General features: G+C 41.0%; 2 protein-coding genes and 1 long non-coding RNA gene across 3 annotated transcripts; all 3 read left to right on the top strand.

The window, feature by feature from the left end:
* The first annotated feature begins 255 nt into the window (after positions 1 to 255).
* On the top strand, positions 256 to 3,488 carry LOC311258296. The gene is made up of 12 exons (XR_014622722.1): positions 256 to 325; positions 529 to 576; positions 764 to 810; positions 1,307 to 1,351; positions 1,545 to 1,595; positions 1,792 to 1,829; positions 2,015 to 2,052; positions 2,237 to 2,279; positions 2,457 to 2,505; positions 2,834 to 2,889; positions 3,070 to 3,098; positions 3,344 to 3,488. It is a non-coding gene; the product is annotated as an uncharacterized lncRNA (long non-coding RNA).
* Positions 3,489 to 3,698: 210 nt separating this feature from the next.
* On the top strand, positions 3,699 to 9,065 carry tor3a (torsin family 3, member A). The gene is made up of 6 exons (XM_084354319.1): positions 3,699 to 4,228; positions 4,388 to 4,510; positions 5,727 to 5,992; positions 6,816 to 6,991; positions 7,815 to 7,939; positions 8,047 to 9,065. Exons 1-6 carry the CDS (start codon positions 3,880 to 3,882, stop codon positions 8,292 to 8,294), a joined length of 1,287 nt encoding a protein of 428 aa, XP_084210445.1. The 5' UTR covers positions 3,699 to 3,879; the 3' UTR covers positions 8,295 to 9,065.
* A 1,449-nt stretch (positions 9,066 to 10,514) lies between these two features.
* Positions 10,515 to 16,434, top strand: calr (calreticulin). The gene is made up of 9 exons (XM_084355038.1): positions 10,515 to 10,791; positions 11,358 to 11,459; positions 12,304 to 12,507; positions 12,833 to 12,927; positions 13,182 to 13,391; positions 13,499 to 13,612; positions 14,383 to 14,526; positions 14,812 to 14,904; positions 15,045 to 16,434. The coding sequence occupies exons 1-9, from the start codon at positions 10,698 to 10,700 to the stop codon at positions 15,282 to 15,284; spliced, it is 1,296 nt and encodes a 431-aa protein (XP_084211164.1). The 5' UTR covers positions 10,515 to 10,697; the 3' UTR covers positions 15,285 to 16,434.
* Positions 16,435 to 16,647: the final 213 nt, after the last annotated feature.

Here is a 16,647-nt window from a genome sequence, read left to right as displayed (position 1 = left end):
CACTTGATTCAGACGCGTGCTACATCGTTGTCCCATGACTATGTGATGATATATATGTTGGTAGGGACATCTGAATAAGAGTGAAGAAACGCCAACTCTTCTGACAGTATGGGACAACTGCTTGAATTTAGTTTAATGTTAGCTTTGAGCTAGCTGCACAGCTCCTGTGCTGGGTGTGCTGTATATCACAGGATTTTGTTTCAAATCCTGATTAATCTACAAGTTGCATAGTTTAAAAATTGTCTGAAGTTTAAAATGTACGTTTTATGATTTGTTTGCAGGCCTGTCGACAGGATCTGAGTAAAATGGAGGTGGCTATCACATGGTAAGTAAACTTCAAACGCAATGGTTTATGAATATACAACTAGTGATGTTTCATTATATAAGAGTAGTGGACAGAAGTGATTTCTGATACTGCATTACTGAAGTTGAATTAATGGCATTAGTTTAGTAGACTTATGCAATTTAACCAATCATAAAAGTGATCACTGGTATAAGCTGTGTAACTTAAGTACCTTTTTTCTTCAGGTCCAAAATGATGATTGCACGTCATGAACATCATCGAATACAATGCTGGTGAGTTGGATGTCTTCTGAATAAAGCAATCCTAATTATCCTAACTGGAAGTCGGTGATGATTTAAATGATAAGAGTAGTGGACAGAAGTGATTTCTGAGCAATTTTACACTGAGACTTCTCTAGTTAAGCTTTTCTTGTGCTTGACATGACTGGTATGAGACTAAAGTTGTAACATTTATCCACAGGAAGCGGGAAAGTCAAGAGACATGGCGCTAACAATGGCGCAAAAAGGGTAAGGTTCAGATTTACTTGAAAGGGCAGTTGGTATGGATTTATGCTTCTCTGAGGTGTACTGATGTTTGACATAGGTAAAAACCCTATAACATCCTTGCAACACTAGATAAATGTAGCGTGTGCTATTAAACTTGGTAATTAAATGTTTACAATGGAGAGGGTCACCAGGAAATGACAAGATCATTATCTAAAACAATTGTAGTGCAGGTGATTGTCGGCCACGTTAAGTTCCTGCCATCTGTGTGGCATAAACTTAATATTTGAAGTCTAAAACTGTAGCTGCGCTGTCCCACATGACACCTAGAGAAGCATCAGTCTGACTTTATCCTACATGCACTCACTGTGCTGCTGTGATGACATTTATTTGCTACTCTCGACAAGATGGATGACGATAACTTCAACCCACCAGTTGAATTATCTGAGGCACAGAACTTGATACCTGTAAACCATGATAGATTCTCTCTTGATTGCTCATTTTATATTGTTTCCTGCAGGTTCTCGGGATGATTGAACTGACTATTCAACAACATCCAGAGCAGGTAATGGACCAATTTACTTTCCTTGGTGTTCCTCTGAAGCAAACTGTCAATGATGATCATGTTTAAAAAACATTGGGAATCTCTCTGATTAAGAGTGAAAGAGATCTTTTGAACTGATGCAGTGCATATAAAGAAATGTCTGCATGTAGTTTTGAATATGGGCTTTTATTAATGTCTGGAAACTGACTTACAGATGGTGCTCGCATTCCTGCATCCAGTCTTCAAATTCTTGTCTCAACTACAGGTGAGTTTTACTTGTGCTTAAGCATAAACATCCTATGACTTAAACCGGTCTGATACAATGATGATCGCATAGTTCAGCAGATTAAACCGTGAAGATTATGCTTTGTCTTTCGCTCCTAGCTGATGTGTCGGCCTCCATGACCAGTGAGGCCTCTTCATTTGTGAAGTTATATTAATTTTTTCTTTCCACGTTTCAGAATGAAGACTATCTGGTGCTACAAATGGCTGAGTGAAGGTGAGCTGAATAGCTGATGCACAACTGTCTAAAATGGCATTTGATACAATGATGAGAGCATAGTTCAGCAGATTAAACCATGAAGATTATGCTTGTCTTTCGCTCCTAGCTGATGTGTCAACCTGCATGAAAAGTGAGGCTCTATTTCTGAAGTGATGTTTAAATTCTCCAATATTCATTTTCAGTAGCAAGAATATCTGGCTCTACAAAAGGCCAATTGAAGGTGAGTTGAAATGATGTATAACCATCTTTAATTACGTGATGCAATGATGATCGCATAGTTCAGCAGATTAAACCGTGAAGATTATGCTTGTCTTTCGCTCCTATCTGATGTGTCAACTGTAATTGTGATCAAGTCCTCAACTATCAAACACCAGAATAACAAACCTATTCTCTCATCCTATCAGACATGTGAAACCTTGCTGTCGGACTCTTCACAGCCTTGTCTTGGTAAGTATCATGTCACAGATGTGGCATGTGCAGCTAATGGCATTCAGATGTGATGAATTTGAATCAGGTCGCTGATCCAGTTGAGGAAATTAGTCATTTATTCTGATCTGGATTGTATTAACAAAATCAATATCATTTTTAAAATCTTAATTCACATCAAGTATTCTCAATTTACAGCTGACCCAGAATTGTGACTGTCCTGAGCGCACGATGTCACACAAACATGGTGAGTGTATATAAATGTTGACATTAAGCACATCTTAAGACCCAGATGACCAGTAGAGTTAGTCTTAAATTTACTTGTCACTACTTTCTAATTCATGCCATTGTCCAAGAACTGTCTCCTCTGGGTCTCAAGAGCTGCACATGTATTGGATGGATCGTGGTTTAAAGTAAACCCTTTGATCCCTGTAGACTGGCCTGTGTGATGACAAAGTACAGACTGACTTTCAACCATGGAGTCATGTGTATATTAGCTCTAGCTGACCTGGTCACTGTGTAGAGATTCATCCTAATGTTTTGTTCGTTTTAAACTTATCCCCATCTCTCTTCAGGTGACGCCCGTTCACTTCAGCGGCTGGTGTGAATGGAAGGGAAGAGAGAAACTGAGGTGAGAATGCAAATACTCCCACAAGCTGCAAAATGGCTGCCATGGGTTCAGTGATGTCTTAACAAATGTCTGACCTGAACTTAAAATGTGGACAATATCTGTTACTGAGAAACCCAGTGAATTTAATCTTAGTCAACCAGTCACCAGCTTGTAATAAGGTTTTTCTTTTTCAATCTCCAGGAAAGAGCTGGATCTCAAAGCTGATCTTGGTAAGCATTTTAAAGTACTTTCGCCTTTAGTGCCCCATGTTCAGTAAACAATTTCTGATATGTGGGTGCCAAACTCAGATAAAATTGTCCACACTGCCTGTGATGAAAAGATTCTGCCAAATGATTTCTACTGATTATAACCCATACCGTTCCATTATTTCTGAGGTCATGTGGTCAGTAAACATTTTGTTTTGTCCTGTTGCTGGTTTTCCTCTTGATCTTTATGAATCCATTTCCCTCCTCAGGAATGTCACTGAGTTTGGTCCTGGATGAACTGGGAGCCTGTGGACATAAGAACATCAAGAACTACTCAACTGTTTTGTCAATAAATGCTAAAATAAACAGTACCTGATTGTGTTTGAGGAAAATAAAACCTGTACTAAAAACTTGCATCATGTTTATCGTTTTAATCTTGGCCAAATCTATGGAATTGAGAAATCAAGTGAGTGAACTTGCCACTGTAATGGCACAAAGTGGTCAATAAGTGGGTGAACTGTAGCGTGTATGTAGACTAGCAAAACGTCGCCGGAAATGACGCAGTTGTCTTCTGCCTACCTACTTCCTGTACATTCAACGGCTGCCAATGGCAGTGTCCCACTAGCCAAAGGTGGCTTTGTTTTTATGTTTTGGGTACCTCTCACGGGCGGCTATAAGGTTGAACGTGTATTTAAGCGTTATAAACCGGTGTTTCGGTTAACGTTTTCTACGAACTAGTGGTAGATGGTTGAATAACTCACTGAATTCAGCTAATGTCGAGCCTACTGGAGACGGGCGGGGCTAAATGACCGCCAAGCGCTGTCATGTGGACAAAACGAGCGCCCCTGTTCGCCACCATGAGCAGAGGGGTGAGCACCCCACACAGAGCAGGCCTCCAGCCGACGGCCAGCCTCAGATAAATGGGAGAGAGAGATCGGGACGCTGTGTCCAGTCTCCTTTCGCCCGCCTCGGACCGTCCTCTTCTCCGATGTCTGTGCGGTGGCTGCTGCCTGTGCTCTGGGCTCTGTCCGCAGAGGCCGACTTCTTCCAGTTCGACAGCATCTCTAATGTCTCCTCTTACTATTTTAATTACATTTATTGCAACATATGGGAGGGGGACTGCCAGCCGAACCAGGACGATGCCACACAGCAAGGTAAAGAGACTGAGCCGAGTGAAATAATGGGCAGTTTTGAATGAATGATTTTGTGCAGGCTAACGAAAGATATTATGTAATTGTTAAATTTACCACAATTTCTAGCCTGTGCAGTGTAAATGTCACTGTATTGTTTGTGTCTGGTTGCTGATGTGACAGTTCCTACCAGAGACCTGTGGGCAGGTTTTCCTCAGGACTACATCAGCCTGCTGCATCAGTGGTACTGTAGTCTGGGCCAGTGCTGTGAGTCCGGAGACTGCAGGATAACCAACAACATCACAGGTAGAGGCTGTCTGACTACATGACCCACTGCATGTGCAAACTCACAGATCGTGTTTCTCACAGGGATTTTTCTTTTTAACTCAGTGTGTGTTTCCTGTTGGCTTTTTTTATTGTAGTTATACATTTACAGCTCATGTGCAAGAGTAATAAACGTTGCTTTATAAGCCTTACTTTAGACTCTGAGACGGCCCTGTATACAATGGACAGGGCAGCAGGTGAACTGCTTTCAATGAAAATAACAATTCTCATAAAGGTCCTTTTGATAAGTACATTTATTAAAGTCTGAACTTAAGTACAATTTTAATGTACTTAACATATTATTTCCATTTTCTGCTCCTTTATTCTTCCACTCCGCTGCATTTTGGAGGCAAATATTGTAGTTTTTACACGCTACATTTGTTTAAAGGTGCACTATGTAGTTTTGGGGAAGAAATTTATTATCAGAAGACAAAGATCTACATTGACTAAATAAACAAGCTCTTAATTTTCCTGACTGAAGAAACAAACTGACCTTAAGGGACAAGACAATTTCATGAATCAAATCAAATAAAAAAATTCATTTATATAGCCTGAAATTAACCACATTAGACTCTGAATTTGGACCAGAGCAGAGCTGCTGGTTGGCTTCAATGAGCTGTTGTTGAGAAACTTTGGAAATTGAGGTGTTAAGATGTTCATAAATGCCAATCAAAGGTGATGAAGGCTTTCACAGTGCTTTGTTCTATTGGGGGCCTGTTGCACGAGCAGTTACACAGTCCATAAGAGGAAAGCAAGGTTATTTCCATTTGTCAGCTGTTCATACTTTTAGTTATTGATTGCTATTTCACATAATGTAAAATATCAGACATTGAATATTTTCACGAATTACTGAATATCTCTGCTTGACTGTAGTAACAGTCCAAAAGATTTTTAGACTGAGTAAGACTGAGATACATGGACTAACGTCTGAGCCTTGTAGAGCTTCTCAACTTTAATATAGTTTCAGTTGCTCTAGCTACAAACGGTATAAAGAATACTGTTTATTATAAGGCTTGCAAGATTATGCAAATGACACCAGCTATATAGGAAAGGTAGATTCACTACATATGTTCAACCTGAAAATTAAAAGGTCCCTTTTAATCTTCAAATGTGTTTGCTGGTGCATCACATACTTTGAAGAGACACATTAATGTATACTGTAAAACTAAGTATGTGCTGAAACCTCTTTTCTTTGCAGGTCTGGCGAAGGACCTCCAGACGAAGCTCCACGGGCAGCACCTGGCTCAGTCTGTGGTTCTGAAAGCCATCCAGGGTTTTATTAACAACCCTGAGTCCAACAAGCCACTGACTCTTTCCTTCCACGGCTGGTCTGGCACCGGCAAGAACTTTGTGGCCCGGATCATCGCAGATAACCTGTATCGTGACGGGGTGAAGAGTGAGTGTGTCCGACTGTTCATCGCCCCGTTCCACTTCCCACACGCCAGACTGGTGGACACGTACAAGGTGAGCCGTGCAGAGCCCTCTTGGCACAGAGTTTGACGCTCTGTGCCAGGATCACGCAGGACATGTTCTCGGAGGCCCACGTGCTTTAGACAGATGTTTAATCTGTGTTTTGTAATTCGGCGTATGATAACGTTTAGTTTGTTCAAATCAAACACACAAGTACTGACATACTTGGCTTTTTGAAACATTGTGTTTGTCCAGCCAGGACCAGCTTACCTGGTCCCCTCTAAACACAGTTAAACAGAGTCACTGCATCAGATTACAAACTAATATTGACACAGTATTATTACACATATTGACTCCTGATTTAACAGGGTATAGTACACATGATAACCTTTAAACTCTTACTATCAAAATGCTCAGAAGCTGTTTGTAAGGTCTCCCTTCTAAAGGTTAAAGGGTGGTAATAAAATAGATTTTAAAACTTTTCAATTACATTTCCTTTCCCTCATGACTAAAGGGCAATGGAAATTTGTCTTGTAAATGGCTTAAATGTTTACACACAGTATAGGAAGAGGAAAAACACAGAATTTTCACAGAGTAAAAAGGTATTAGTAATAAAAAAAATGTATGCATATACAATATGTGCAGGAATGCAAATCCTTCTCCTTCATGTTGGAATGATCTATTATTTTTAAGGTGCTCTGGTTATAGACACTTTTGTGATTTGCAGCTGTAGTTTGGATCCAAGGGCATTCCATGAAACCATAAAACAGATTTTAGACCTGTCCTGTGCTTCAATCAGGAAGGCTTCAATAAATGGGTTTAGCACCAACGGTTTCAAACCTAATTTAAGGTTCTGATCCCCCCTCTCTGTATCCAGGGCCAGCTGAGAGAGGCGATCCGGGACATGGTGTTGCGCTGCCCTCAGACTCTGTTCATCTTTGACGAGGCTGAGAAGCTTCACCCAGGCCTCATAGATGCCATCAAACCCTACATGGACCACTATGACAACGTAGATGGCGTCAGCTACCGCAGAGCCATCTTCCTCTTCCTCAGGTTGGTTTACACATCAGGCACGTCGCGTCTGATGAAGCTGGGTCAGAAACTCGCTACCACTCAGAATTTATTGCTCCTCTGGCAGCTCATCTGTGATGAAGGATGGTTCTTCCTCTGTCTCTGTTAGCTCTCTTCATGGATTTTTTATGTTTTCAATAACTCATGTCCAACTTCTACTGACAGATAATCTGCTCAGTCAAATATAGAAACTCGTTCTTCACCTCAATGTTATGTGATATGATGTAGGAGAGGCTTGCGATCACTATGGATGCATTTAAATAATTATTAATAATCATTAATAATCAAAAAATCTGCATTAAATTTCGTTGAATTTTTTTTGTGTCACAATAATTGCAATAATCTATCTCTTGTTGAGTATGATGTTCTTTTGATTTTAAGGGTAACTCCAGCAATTTTACAGATGTAAAGTGTAAAAAGTGCAAATGTGAAAAAGTAGCATAAAGCCGTTTGTGGCTCCAGAGGCAGCTGCATGTAATCTGATAAATTGCCTCCAGTGATGTTACTCAGTAGCTAAATTGCATTGTTGGTAATGTAGGTGCCAGGTTTTGAAAAGGAATAAAAATGGGTGGAATATAAAAGGTAATATCTCTGGCTCTGCTGTATCGATTTTGATCATTTGTTTTTCAACCGTGGAAAAGTGGAATACCTGGTGCCACTGACTGACATCACTATAGGCAGTTTTTTAGATTACGGATAGATTTTTCATCTCACAGACGCATCAAACCGAACCAGAAGTAATCAAATCCCCCACAAATGCAGAGATTTTACATCATATTCTTTGACGTGCTTGTTGTGTCTGCAGTAATATAGGTGGAGCAACTATCAATGATGTAGCACTGGACTTCTGGCACTCCGGTCAAAATCGAGAGGACATCGGTATGGAAGACCTGGAGCATCGGCTACGCGCTGAAACTATGGAGTCTCAAGGTAAGCTGCTCTCACATGTCTTTTGCACTGTAATATAAGACATCTAGTGGTGAAACTATAATTGTGTACACTTCTAAGCATTGTTTCCGTATGGCTCTTCTTCCCAGGTGGATTCGCTCAGAGTGAACTGATGTCCGGCCACTTGATCGACTTCTTCGTGCCGTTCCTGCCTCTGGAGTACCGCCATGTTAAGCTCTGTGCACGGGACGCCTATGCAGCACGAGGTTTGGAGACGGATGAAGCTACGCTGGATGAGGTGGCCAAGGCGATGCTATATGTCCCCAAAGAGGAGAGACTATTCTCTGCCCAGGGATGCAAGTCCATACCCCAGCGGATCAACTTCTTTCTCCCCTAGAAGGAGACACAGACAGAGACCTGGAGGAGGTGTAAGATTGCTTTACCAGCCCATCTGCATACAGAGCCACAGAGGAGATGTGTCTGCTCTGCTCTGCTCTGCTCTATGTACTCCCCCACCCGGTCCCCAAAGATACAACATGTGTCTGTCCAGGTCCCTCAGAGAAGGTCAGGCAGCAGGGCAGATCCAGAGGGGAAAGCAGCACGACCCACCCTGCAGATATGAGAAGTGCTAGACGGTCATCATGTGCAGTGTGGCTGCTCTACCTCACCTGCCCGGTTTGAATCAAGACTGAGAGTTGAAGAAGACGGTGTTAGTGGTTGTGCAGTGTATGTCACAGAGGAATACATTTTTATCACACTGTTTATGTCTGTTCACCTTTGCCAAACTCTGAGTTGCACTTTGTTACGTTTAGATAATGTCATTCTTCATGTGTTAGTATTTGCATGTCAGACATTGTGCTTGTATCGGCATTATTTATTTATTTGGAGAGAGCAGTGGAGTTGTTTGAATGCACATTGGTGCTACTGTAAGCCATTAGAAAATATTAAAGCGCACTGTGGTGTGAAGAGTATGGAGTGTGTGGTGCTGTGATGCAAATGTTACTTGAAATCTTTCCTGGGAATGTGTCAAAAGCAATGAGTCTATTTGAAAGTTAGATTTTGTGTGTAAAATATGTTTGATGACTTTAATAATGTATTTTTTATTGTCTGTAATTTGGTTGATTCATAGAAACATATTAAATGTTTGGATGTCATCATCTTTACTTAATATATTGCTGTTAATTTGGGGGCATGGTTCACGAATCTGTTTATTCATTGCTTTATCTCCACGATTCATGCATTCCCTTTCACATACTCTCACACTGGTCTGAGTCGGTCTGCTTTAGTGACTCTATAGCTCAGAGTCACATCACAAGAAGAACATACGAAGAAATGTCATAAATGGTTTTGAGAAAATAAACACCCACAGTAAACCAACAAGAGTTGTTTTTATTTAATGTAATCATTTGAGGGGATTCAGTCTCAGCTGTGCATGATGCCTACCATCTTTCTCTTTCTTTAAAGGGACTCTGTGGAACAATTCGTAGCAATTTACACGTATTAACTTTTTTATTGTGGATGATTTGGATGATTTGCATGGATGTCCTTTATGCACGTTCTCGAATGCTTCGGCTCTCTGCTTCGCTAACACAGAGACAGCAGGTAATGTTAGTTTAGAAATGGAGTTCGCTGACATAAACTAACGACTTTCTGCACAACACAGAAGTTCCACAGAGACCCTTTAAATAGTTGAAGCACATCATGCCAGGGGTGGTAAAAATAACAAAAACATCACTGGTTTCAACTTCTCAAATGTGAATAATTGATGTTTTGGGTGTGTTTCCATGTGCATAAATGGACTACCTTTAGGTTTTACATTAAAATTGTTGTAGGTGTTTTACTGTATTCCTCAAGAAAACAGTTGTCAGAGTTGCTGTTGATGAAAATAATTGGTAGTTGCTGACCCACACAGTTAAAGTCTCTCTCCACTCAAAAATGAGTTTCGCTATTTGTTACTTCACTTGGATATTTGAGAGGAATGATGCAGAGTCGGACACTAGAGGGCTGTTTTCATAATGTCTCTGTTCTCACTTTAAACCTGAGTATTTAAAATGCATGAGCTTTATTTTGTGACATCACATCTAGTTTTTAAGATAATATGTAACCTAAAGAAGTGGGATTTGAGATTTGATATTTCCAAATCACATTCACGGATTTTTCAGTGACATAAGAGGCATCTTGTAGCAGTTACACTTTTGGTTTGCACACTCATAGAAAGAAGTAATACATGTGTTTTCAACCCAATTTTATTTTTTTAATTGTTTTTTTTATGAAACAAGACTATTCAAAACGGAGTATTTTTATATTTCAAACCATTTCACGAGACAATCCTCAAAAATGAGGATGTGTCTCATATGTCGAATTATTACATTTAGTTTGCTTTCACATACATTCAAAAAATCAACAGATATTAGTGATTTGACGCTGATTTATCAATGTTACAGCGATTTCCTCCCTTTATGATTCACCCACGGCGCATCAGCCTTCCTTGGGCGTGTATCAAGCAAACGCGTGGTCTGCTCCCATTGGCTGCAGCGATTATTCGTTCGGATTTCCTCTCCTCCGATTGGCCGAGAGCGGTAACGCTTCCTCATTGAGGATCTCAGCCGCCGTCCAATCAGATTCAGACATCTGTTCCGAGGCGAGAGGAGAGCGGCGGCAGCGTTTTTCCACTGTAACCTGTATGAGAGGACCGGACTGACGAACAGCAGCTCCTGCACGGTGTAGAGAGACTATCCACAGTTATTTATCGTCACAGTTTGTTCGTCTTGTGTCCGGCAGCGTGCTCCAGCTCGTCACCATGACAGCCCTGTCGCTGCTCCTGCTGGCCGTGTCGGCCGCATCTGTCCTGGCCGAGTCCTCTGTGTATTTTCGAGAGCAATTTGAAGACGCGGGTGAGGTCCTTCACACAGATCTGCTCCTTCATTATGTAACCGTGTGGTCGTGATTTGTTGAAACTGTACAATCCGTCGCATAGTGCAGCACTGAATCGGTGCCTGTGTGGTTAAACCGGTAGATATTCAGCGTGTTGGTTGGTTGGTTGGAGTGATTTTTCTGACATGACATCTTATAATTTCGCCTCCGTTTATGTGATGCATTGTCTGCCTGATGCTTCATTTGAGATGCATTTATTCTACATGGGCACTATTCATCTTTTGACCCCTCTCTCCTCCCTTCCTCTCCGTCCTCTCCATTTCACCCCCAGCTATCATCTAACCATGTCTGCCTTCCCACCCCCCACCCCCCCCTGCTGCACATCTCCACCCACTGGTCATTCACTGTTACCCCTCTTTACCATCATCTGTCCTGTTCTTAAATCTCCATCTTCACATTAAACACTATGCAGACTGCCCCTGCGGTGTAACACACTCCCAGTGCACCTGCACTGATGCATCATCAGTGGTGGATTAGGGGCCTGTGAGTGACTGCTGTGCAGCTGAACCTGTTCTTGTTTGTGCAGATGCCTGGAAGAGTCGCTGGGTGGAATCCAAGCACAAGACCGACTACGGCAAGTTTGTCCTGACTGCAGGGAAGTTCTATGGAGATGCCGAGAAAGACAAAGGTGAGTGGGAAGGTATCCACCCGATGTGGATCTGTGGTCAACACCCGCATTGTTCTCTCATTGTGTTGGGTGTTAAGCTGTGCTTTTTACAATATGGGTGTGTATCCTCTGTCATCTGCGGGGTGTGACGAGGAAGTTTAGAGAGAGACTATTCCCTATTTATCAAACAGGGATGTGTAAGGCGTCTGTGTAGCTCACACCCGGATGAAGGTCGTTGGTAATAAAAAGTTCAGATGACACAGAACTACTGAGTCTATAAACTCGTATGTCAATATTGTTTGTGAGATTTCACACAAATGAGATTACTCTGAAGGTAGGGCCTCCTGCAGGGATCCACCGATATGCAAGTTTGTTTGTTTTTTTTGTTCAGGGCCGATGCCATTTATTAGTAATCAAGAAGACCGATAACCAATTTGGAATCGATATACATTAGTAGATAGAATACCATATAAGTAATTTCTCATTTCCTCAAGTGCTGTACTGAAGTAAATTCTGGGGTACTTGAACTTTCCCCTTTTCTGCTCCTTTATACTTCCACTACGCTACATTTTTGGGGTAAATACATACTTTTTACTTACAATAAACTGTCCATCAGCTGCTGACAACACTCAGAGTGAAATCACTGTGGGTGTTGTCAGCGTCTCACAGTTGTTCCATTATTTACTGTCTGTGGAGCAGCCTCTGCATGACATCATCACATCAGGCCGTCTCTCAGCTGTACAACTTGAGAAAAGACTTCCCACATTTGAGCCAACCTGTACAGTTTTACAGAAACATTGATGAATTATAAAGATGGAACTTCCCTTCATGCATTGCAATGACATTTTGTTTCTTTTCACTACAGGTCTGCAGACCAGCCAGGACGCCCGCTTCTACGCCATGTCGGCCCGTTTTGATGACTTCAACAACCAAGGCCAGTCTCTAGTCATCCAGTTCACAGTGAAACACGAGCAGAGCATCGACTGTGGTGGAGGATACATCAAACTGTTCCCCTCTGGCCTCAACCAGGAGGAGATGCACGGAGACTCAGTCTACAACATCATGTTTGGTGAGTATGTGGATAGTTTAAGACTCTGTTGTTTATTCTTCAGTGATAATAGTACATGTCATCGTCTTCTCGTTATGTTTCCACACAGTTTGACAGGTCTTAATTATGGTGTATACTCTGACAAATAGGCATACATGAAACACCAGTAACTCACTTTTCTAGAAACAATGTACAAATTTTGTCTGGCAAAGTGAATTTAATGGCTCTTTTTCATTTTAGATGGATTTTAGACATTGCTTAACCCCTTGTCTTTGCAGCGTCCACTCTTGACTCGCAGATTAGCTTCCACATTTTTACGTATTTATGTATTTGTTTGCCTGTTCAGGACCTGATATCTGTGGCCCTGGCACAAAGAAGGTTCATGTCATCTTTAACTACAAAGGCAAGAACCATCTGATTAACAAGGACATCAGATGCAAGGTGAGACATGTTTACTTTGGAAACGGTAGACGTTTTTCTAATTCTGAGCTATTTATAATTCCTGGTGCAACAAAAAAGTTTTTTACGATTCACTTACATTTTGTAATAACACTGCTATTGTTCTTCTGAGCATAAAACCAAACCGACAAGGAGATGCTGAAAGTGTTTTGCATTATAAAACCATTATATGTAAATCAGCCATGAATAAAACAAAGTCAGAGAACAGCTGCAAACGTGTCTTTTACACCTTGCAGGATGATGAGTACACCCACTTGTACACGCTGATCGTCAACCCCGACAACACCTACGAGGTCAAGATCGACAATAAGAAGGTCGAGTCCGGTAATCTGGAGGATGACTGGGACTTCCTGCCTCCCAAAAAGATTAAGGACCCTGAAGCCAAAAAGCCAGAGGACTGGGACGACAGGGAGAAGATTCCCGACCCCGATGATAAGAAACCAGAGGTCAGTCGGGCAGCTGGAGCCACACTAGAATTCTGTATTTTTCACAATCCATTTGGGCCCATTTTTCTTTATTTATTTATTCATCTCTGGCTGTATCTTTTTTGTAGGAGTGGGACAAGCCTGAAAACATCCCAGATCCTGATGCCAAGAAGCCTGATGACTGGGACGAGGAGATGGACGGAGAGTGGGAGCCGCCTATGGTCACTAACCCTGATTACAAGGTAAACAGCGAATGATAATGGTAATTAATATACGATAATCAGTCAATAGGTAGTCTGACTCTCCTGATGCAGATTGTTGGTATTAGCCTGCCATTGGCCGCTTAGGTTGAATTGTGTGTGTTAATTACCCTCACCCTAACCTGGTTTCTAACGGTACGAACATAAATAAGAAAATTGGGATTTAGCCATTTTAATATAAGGACTTGCCCATGTGTAAATATTCCACCACAACAAGTTTCCTCCAACAGTATTTAGCAGGGTGTAATTTGGCTTTTCACTACCGCAGTCGATTGTCATTGGTTTAAATAAATACAAACAAACCAGAGTGTTTTTTTTCTCCTATTGCAATATGACAATGGGGGCAGTCAGATGTTTCTCCAGCACTGACACAGTGTGGATCTGGAAATACAAGATTATTCTCTACTCCCTATTTGCAATAATACTATCTATTAATGGCATTTTATTTGACTGCAATATTTGGGTATAAAACGTTTCCCCTCGAAGAATTTCCACATGGGAAGAAAAAATATATTTTCCATTCGATGGATATGAAAATTACAATTGTACAACAATACATAAATCGGCGTCAGTGAGGAATGACGGAATAAGAGATTGATCCGGGCCTGTTTCAACACAAGTAAAGATTGAATTTTAATTTCATTTTAAAGAAGATGGAGCATGTTTGTTGTTAATATTCACATTCCCATTTCTGAAGAACTTCTAACACTAACCACACTTTCTGTGTCTCTCTGTCTGTTTGCTGTCAACAGGGTGAGTGGAAGCCCAGAGAGATCAACAATCCTGCCTACAAAGGCAAGTGGATCCACCCAGAGATTGACAACCCGGAGTATACACCCGACTCTGAGATCTATAAATACGACAGCATCGGCGTGATTGGACTCGACTTGTGGCAGGTAAGAAGATCCTGAAGCTGACTGACTGATTAATGCAGGCTGAAAAACTAGTATTTGAATCTCATTTCAACTATATCCACCCAGGAATAGGAACATTTTTACATGCACAGTGTGTTGGTGCTTATTTTCGGTTAGAGCCACTGCAAAGTTTTATGTTTGAGAGTCAGTGGGTGAAAAATAGTTTGTCAATTTCCAGTGAAGATAAATCACGATTAAAAAATTTGGCTTTTTTTTATTGTATCTGTTTGCATTAAGTACCTGATAACTTTTTTTTTGTTGACGCAGGTCAAGTCTGGTACCATCTTCGATAACTTCGTGATCACTAATGACCCAAACCTGGCGGAGGAAGTAGGCAATGACACGTGGGGAAAAACTAAGGTCAGCCCAAAACTTATTTCTTTTCAAAACTCATGTAAACATGCATCCTGAGCATTAATTTAAGTATTTTGTGGTGTATTTATGAGGAATTATATTTGTATAGCTTTTTAATTTGCTTTCTTTTTGTGCGTCCTCTCCAGGACACAGAGAAGAAGATGAAGGAAAGCCAAGAGGAGGATGAGAGAAAGAAGCGTGAGGACGAGGACAGCAAGAGGAGAGAAGAGGCAAAGGAGGAAGACGAGGAGGAAGAGGAGAAGGATGAGGAAGAGGAGGAGGAGGAAGACGAAGACGAAGAGGAAGAGGGGGAAGAGCCGCAGGAGGAGGAGGAGGAAGAAGAGGACGATGAAGGCTCAGACTCTAAACTCAAGGATGAGTTATAAACTCCATGCAGGAACTGCTGAGAAAGCAAGCAGACTGTCTGTGTCAATGAGCCATTGGAACGAGGCTGGAGATGATCGACCCTCATGACTGACACCCAGGGGTGGGGGTGGGGTGGGATGGGGTTTTTCATTTCTTTGTTTGTTTACAACGCAGGGAAGTAGGCGGAAAAAAAGGGCAATTATTGTTCTGTTTCCTGTTTCCATGTGCATTATTGTTATTGTTATTATTATTATTATTATTATTATTATAAAAAATGAAGATGTCATAATGAATGTCTAGACAGGAAATAACTAAATTGTTTTCCACTTTATACCCAAGAGAAATAGAGAAATCGTCATTTGTGTTCAACTAAAATTCTGGGTTTTTATGAAGTAAAATGTGGTGACATGAAAAGAAGCTATACTTGGTTTGTGGATGATACCATGAAAATATTTTTTGTTTACCTCATGTGTTTGTCTTATCAGTCACATTTGTTTTTTTTTTGTTTGTTTTTTTAAAAGTCAGTTTTGTCACTCGCGCTCCCCTTTTAAAAGCTACGTCGATCTTAAAAAGGACTCCACAGGGTTGGACATCGTTACGCAGGTTAGCTTGCCTGCTCTTATTTAAACCTCTCTGATTCAAACAAAAAGGATAATAGCTTGGGGATAGGAGTGCATCAGGACTGACATCATATATTTGACAACCTGTTCTAAAAAAAAAAAAAAAAGCTGTCGTCTGTAGGATGGTAATACGGGGTGCTTTAAGAGGAAATCCTTTGCATAGTTTTGTACTGTATAGTTAACACTTTTTCACTTCAATGCACATACTGTAGTCTTGTGTGTCTAAATAAACTGTGCTCAATCTCAGATGTACATTAGGAGCACTCCAGTAGCAGGAAAGCTTCCATTCATTTAGTTCGCGTTCACTTTAGGTTTACTTGTAGTCGGTGTGTACACAACCAGTCTCCTCATTACTGATGCTAATATATCTGCACTGCTGTAACCCAACACACTGTCCCGAAACAGTCTGAAAGATGATCCTTTTGTAAAAGACACATTTTGTACTAATGGTAGTAATTGAAGTGGGAAGATTTTCATGTTGCTGTGTAAAAAAACAAAACAAATCAAAGACAGGTGTGCTGTCCAATAAAAACAACCAGGAGAAAAAGAGCGGAAGTCTTCCTCAGTTGTTGTTTTGTCCTACTTAAAGTGACTTTTCATTTTGAGTGCCTGCATTTACATGGATAGTAGTGCATATGTATTTGTTGTTTACTCCCATTATTTGTTTTCTCCACAGCAGAAGTGGAATTTAACATTTACAACCATTGTTGATAAAGGTTCTTAGTCATCCAGGTCATGGTAAATCTAAGTGCTGGACTTGTTT

The sequence above is a fragment of the Pagrus pagrus genome, assembly GCF_965226575.1.
Source record: "Pagrus pagrus genome assembly, chromosome: 6".
Classification (NCBI taxonomy): Eukaryota; Metazoa; Chordata; class Actinopteri; order Spariformes; family Sparidae; genus Pagrus; species Pagrus pagrus.
Note: the sequence above shows the minus strand (reverse complement) of the source record. Positions and strands in the feature narration are given on the sequence as shown.

Bases quoted from the DNA above. Each gene is read 5' to 3' on its own strand.
- tor3a (XM_084354319.1), top strand. From the start codon at position 3,880: ATGACCGCCAAGCGCTGTCATGTGGACAAAACGAGCGCCCCTGTTCGC. The intron at 6,992-7,814 runs GTTGGTTTACAC...TTGTGTCTGCAG, and splicing joins GCCATCTTCCTCTTCCTCAG to TAATATAGGTGGAGCAACTA. The intron at 7,940-8,046 runs GTAAGCTGCTCT...TCTTCTTCCCAG, and splicing joins TGAAACTATGGAGTCTCAAG to GTGGATTCGCTCAGAGTGAA.
- calr (XM_084355038.1), top strand. From the start codon at position 10,698: ATGACAGCCCTGTCGCTGCTCCTGCTGGCCGTGTCGGCCGCATCTGTC. The intron at 12,508-12,832 runs GTGAGTATGTGG...TTGCCTGTTCAG, and splicing joins AGTCTACAACATCATGTTTG to GACCTGATATCTGTGGCCCT. The intron at 13,392-13,498 runs GTCAGTCGGGCA...TCTTTTTTGTAG, and splicing joins CCGATGATAAGAAACCAGAG to GAGTGGGACAAGCCTGAAAA.